This window comes from Sinocyclocheilus anshuiensis, unplaced genomic scaffold (genome assembly GCF_001515605.1).
Source record: "Sinocyclocheilus anshuiensis isolate Anshui unplaced genomic scaffold, SAMN03320099.WGS_v1.1 scaffold234, whole genome shotgun sequence".
Classification (NCBI taxonomy): Eukaryota; Metazoa; Chordata; class Actinopteri; order Cypriniformes; family Cyprinidae; genus Sinocyclocheilus; species Sinocyclocheilus anshuiensis.
This window is the reverse complement of record NW_015544165.1, coordinates 515,149-520,768: the sequence shown is the minus strand read 5'-3', so window position 1 is coordinate 520,768 and position 5,620 is coordinate 515,149. Positions and strand designations below refer to the sequence as shown.

The window sequence follows — 5,620 nt, the reverse complement described above, 5'->3', positions numbered from 1 at the left end:
GTGGGGGGGGGGGGGGTTGGGGGGGGGGGGGGGCGTCCCACGGTACACTCCATTTTAGAGGGACTACTCAGCACTGGTTAAGAGTTGATCAAAATAATACATACATTACAAAGCTGAGTTTCAAAGCTTTAAAATGATACATATTTTGTGTTATTCCATTCAGTGGTTGCTTAGTCATTTCATCAAAGAACAATGAAACAGTCACCAAATTCAAGACAATGATTGGTTTCTACATTTTAGAGAAAATAAAAAAATGTGAGCAATTTGCTTTCTGAAGTATCTGGGCCTTTTTGTGCATTATTATTAAATAAATAAAAAATCACTTGCAGGTTACTCTAAAGAAAACTAATTGTTTTTATAGTCAAACTTTCAATAAAATGTAACCAAGGTTGTGCAGCTGGGGGAAAATAATATTAACCAATGACATCTAATTTAATCCTGACAGAAAAATTCATATCCTCCTCACATTATTTCTCACAAAACACTCAAAAATGTGTCACATTAGTAGTTAAAAGTGAAGCCATTTCATGTCATCTTTAAAGCACATCAGAAGATGTCTTAGTCTCACTGGTCTGACACTTACATTTGATCCCATTTTCTTGAGCATGAGCAGCACCCGCACCTTCTGCTGGATGTACATCTCCTCAGGAGACTTGCCAGGGGCTTCCTCTCGGTTCATCCCCCCTGCTCCTGACGCACTGCTGAGCAACCGCACACAGAGCAAGAGAGCATTCAATTAGTCATATCCCAAATTTTATTTCAAGAACTCGTGAGTTGAATACAGTCCTACTTGGGTTTTATACAAAAAAATATATTGCATGAGGGCCTGGAAATGTGAATAAGACCTAAATTTAACTGTAGTGAACATTTCCATTATATTTATATAAACTGAACAATGTTATACAGAAGAAAAACCCTTACAAACTAGCTGTATGCAATCAGGCAACATATTTGGCTTAAAAAAATGAAACCTATCGTAACCTTTGCCAAATGCAGAAAGCTTCTAATTAAGCAGAATTACAGTGTGTGAAGTCTGAATACACTTCAGATCATGGAGCAGGTTGACAGCATCATAAATGGCCCTCATGCATATTTAATGGAAGATCTAACCGTGCTCCCAGCTTTCCCTCATCTTTCTCACTTCCTAATGACCTATTTTCAGACTTCCACTCAGTGTGAAAGTGTGAAAAATTTTTAAGGACCTTGAGGAGCAAAAAAGAACAATCACAGAAGAAAGCCACAATACAGTCAATTTGCAAAACGATCTGATGCCTCAAATGTCATTTTCCAGAAAATAGCATTATGACACAAACAAAGAGACAGACTGCAGTAATACCATCTAATCCATAATCAATGCAATAATGCATCTCACACCAATGTCATATGGAGAAAAAGGAGGAAGTATCACCCACAGAACGAAGCACTGACAATCAAGCAAAATGAACGGCATCAAATACATTCTGGGGGTTTTGTGAATGTGTCAGAGTGAATCCTTTGGCGACATCCAGCCTGTGATGTCTTACACCCTCTTATCTGCACAAAGAGCCTCTAATACATGTTGACAGCTTGTTTGATGTGGGGTTAGCCTATATTTAATAGAAAAGCTGGTTCAACCCTTCATTTCACGACAGATACATTTGTCTGGCCTTGACTTTAAGAATGACAGTTCCTCCTCATGGCCAGTCTGGTGTGTTAACAGCTTAAATTTTTGAAGGCACTTAATGTAAGCCAGGAAGGCGTTTAAGACAGAAAGCAGTATAGAAACGGGCGACCCTGGCAAAATAACTAACCCAGATTTCCTCTACAGTCACAGACTCATCAGTCACCAAAGGGCCGTGGCATCAAAAGAGCTTCATATTAAATAAAGCATGCACTTTATTCTGCTGCGTCTCGCTGGCAGCCGTGGGGGGATGAGGAGTGCTCGCAGATGAAAGACACACAAGAGGGACCGGAGCGTCAGCTCGGCAGCTCTGTGACACCAGGCACACCTTCAGGGGGAGACGGCTCACTCTCCCTCACTCGCTTTTGATCATAACTGTCCTTCCTGCTGTAGACGAGACAGGCCAGACAGCAGGCATACTCACTGCAGCTCAACTCTGCCGCAAACACCCAAGAAAAGCCTGTGCATAACAACACACCTACTTCATCCTTCCAAGACTGTGGGTAGGAATGTCTAAAAAATGCCCCATAATCTTTCAGGGCTTTAGATGTGTAGCATACCACAGCTCAGGAGGAGCAGGTATTTTGTTTGAGCAAGTCTGCAGATTTTATAAAATATGTGGATGATAGACTATCATTATTAAAATCATTTGTACATTCTCATAGTTTGAAGATGTGTCTTCACATCTTCAAAATAGATGACTTCAAAATATACATTTTTACATTTAGAAAAATCTAACTTGGAAAAGAAGAGGTTATGGATGCACAACACCAGAAATCTGGATTTAAAACGATAATTATTTCATGGCAAATAACAAATATTATGGACCTATAATGTTCTGTCAGTTGCTTTAAAAAATAAAGTGGGTTCACAATGAAGCTACAAACTAGAATTGTACATGCTTTAGTCAGGAGTTCCCAAACCTAAATTATTTACCCCAAGTATAAAACAAAATGTCAAAAAATAAAATCATTTTATTTTTATTTTTAATAAACCTAAAATATTAAAAAGAACTATATATAATTGTAACATACATCAAATAAATATTAATTTAATAATAAAAATTCTATTTATTTATGTCTTTCAGGGATATACGAGAATTTCCTGTACAATTACTATATTTATTCTGTTTTAAATCCTATAGGATTTTTAACCAGGTTTAACCATGTTTCTATGTAGCATGGCTCTACATATAGCAGCGTGTCACCTAAAACAATTTTTTTCCCCCACATTCTAAGGAAAAACTAAATCTAATCAGTGTTATTGCCACCAGATGTCATTTTTGACTTTTCCTGATTTCACAGGAAGATGTCAAATCATGTGGCAATGGGCTAAATATAGAACACCTATCCTCTGGTTCAGCCATGACCCAGACTGCACTGAGGCTCAAGTTAGTCTAATTTGATTTCCCACAGTTTAATTGGAGCTTAATTCAAATTACAACATAGAGCTCCTGTTTTAAAAGCAGGTAAAGCCAAAGTGTTTTAGTCTTGGTTTGATCACTGACTGGATGTTATCTCCCTGCTGCAAGGTCATAACATTGAGCCAAAGCAACGATACTGCAAAAGATCAGTTTATCAGTGGCTCCTGCCACTATCCATGTAGGGAAGGTGCAGAAGCTCTGGAAGGAGATCCACAATCCAGATAGTAGTTCTATTTATAGACTCATCAAGTAATTTGAATCCTCACAAACAGCTTGCTGAGAAAGATTCCTCAATTGTTTGAACGTGTTAGAAATCATGCATCAGAAAGTATTTATCTTCAACTCAAGAAACATCTTTTGCATGAGTTCAGTAAGAAACATCTGAATATGTGCACTTCGATTCTATTTAGTATGCAAAAAGCAGTATGTCAGACATCACTGATGCTTGTGTTGGAATGGGAGCAAATCCCTGCAGCCATGTTCCAAAATCTAGTGAAAAGCCTTCAAGCCTTCCGAGAAGAGTGGATGATGGAGGACCAACTCCTCTAGAAATGCACATGGTTTACAAATTATGATGTGATATTTGGGTCTCTGCATATTTTTTAAGCGGTGTATGAAAAGCAATCAAAATCCTTCCACTGACCAGAACTAATCGAGCTCATCAAAAAAGATGCCCCCAAAAGACAAACATTTCAACTCCAGACTTGCTTCAATATGAGAATAAATAAACAACCTACTGTATTTGCAGCCAGAATGTTAACCAATCACCATCTAAAACATAATTGGCACAAATGGTTTTCCATGGTATAACGAATTCCCAAGACACTGGATTTTGCTTTGGATCATAGGATGTTACACAACCTTTGCCTGTCAGTGGAAACAGACGATGCTGACTTGAAGAATGACTAACTTCTAAACCCCAAAACTAGGCTAATTGTACAGCCAAAGTAATTCTGTCAGCGAGCATGTCATCCTGCCCAACAACATCATGCCCCCTGAACAGCTGGAGTGAATGAGTAACAAATAAACTAATAAAAGGGGATGAAAGGAGTTTTTTAAGTTCCATCTGAGGGAACGGCGATTCAGCAGAGGGCACTGTATTAGTGAGATCTGTTTTATGTGCCTCAATCACCAACCCTTGACCAAACTGAAATCCATTTACATGATCAAAAACTTGATCAACATCCAGTGGGTTATAATCCGCTTATAATTACAACCAGAAACCACCTACAGCAAACAACAAGCCGGTTTGACTGTCCTTATTCCCCTTCTCTCTGCCTCCACTTTCCTGTCTACTTTGAATGAAACAATAAAATAAGACACACAGAGGTGATTTCGGCAGAAAATATGGTGCAATTACAAAGTTTAGCCACTATAAAGCCCAACAATCACTTGCCAGCAGATTTTATGGTAAACTAGCCATTTACAGTGTGGAAACAATAGTTAGTGTATTTGACAACAATAGAGGCAGCCAGAGCTGGTATGACTGATAACTAGGTCATGACTCGTTAGCAATGCATGAAGCAAGACCCAGCAATGCAATCCCTGTAAATTCAAAAATAGTCAACACAAAAATAAGTTGAATTTGACGAACTATAAAAAAAAGTCTACATAGTTAAAAAGCAGATCAGAACATTCAAGGAATGATACTTTGAAATTTCAGCAAGTTTAATCGCAACCAACTTTTTATGACAGGGTGTGAAGCGGTTCAAACATTACTGAAGTTTTCTAAGGCTTATTTTGTCAATGCATCGCTTCGGTATTCAAATCCGTCTAGTATAAGTGTTTCACAAGATGGTTGTCATGCACCAGAGCACTTGTCATGAATCACAATACAAAACCCACTGCAGTGGGAAGCTCCCTTTGGGATCACTGCTGCACCGGCTGTCAGACATATACAGCTATATAAAACAATGACAAGACAATTCCCTACATAATATGATTTAAGAAAACTTCAACTAAATGGGCTCAAACACTATATTTCAAGACAGGAAGTCAGGCCTTTCCTGCTAAGGTGTGACTAATCTGTCTGAGACCTAAACCAGGTAAAAAATACAAAAAAATTCTAATAAAATATATAAATTATATAATAATATAAAAATAATAAAAACATAAAATGAAAAATACAATTATTATATTTAATATTTTAAATATATCTATATATATATTTTTTATGACATACACACATATACACTTTTTTAATGTAGTAAAATGTAATATTGCCAGAAAAGGATTGAGATCATTAATAGTGCAAGCAACATTTTTCAAAGTCAAAGGAAGCCAACCACTGAAAATTTAAGCAAGCTGAAGAGGATTTCGCTTATTACCACAGAAAGAAGCCACATTTGCAGCCAGCGAGGCTGATTTAAGCCTGGATCGCGGCCTTGATTATGTAGGAGCAGGCCTGCAAGGCATAAACCCAGCCTGTGTCGTGTCTGACGGACAGAAAAGTGAGGGGGTGGGGGGATGCCAAGCGACACCAGGGGGGCTGGGCTCCCCACAAAAAAAAAAAAAAAAAAAAAAAAAGAGAAGATGGG

General features: G+C 38.0%; 1 protein-coding gene across 2 annotated transcripts in view; it reads right to left on the bottom strand.

Annotated features, from left to right (window-relative positions):
• Positions 1–5,620, bottom strand: part of LOC107695768 (beta-catenin-interacting protein 1) — a 25,776-nt gene that overhangs the window by 18,900 nt on the left and 1,256 nt on the right. Inside the window, exon 2 of one of the 2 annotated variants that reach the window (XM_016495807.1) lies at positions 584–698. In XM_016495807.1, coding sequence (XP_016351293.1) covers positions 584–679 — 96 coding nt within the window. In that variant the 5' untranslated portion in view covers positions 680–698. Of the gene's footprint in view, positions 1–583; positions 702–5,620 lie in introns of both variants that reach the window. The other variant, XM_016495806.1, reaches the window with a different exon arrangement.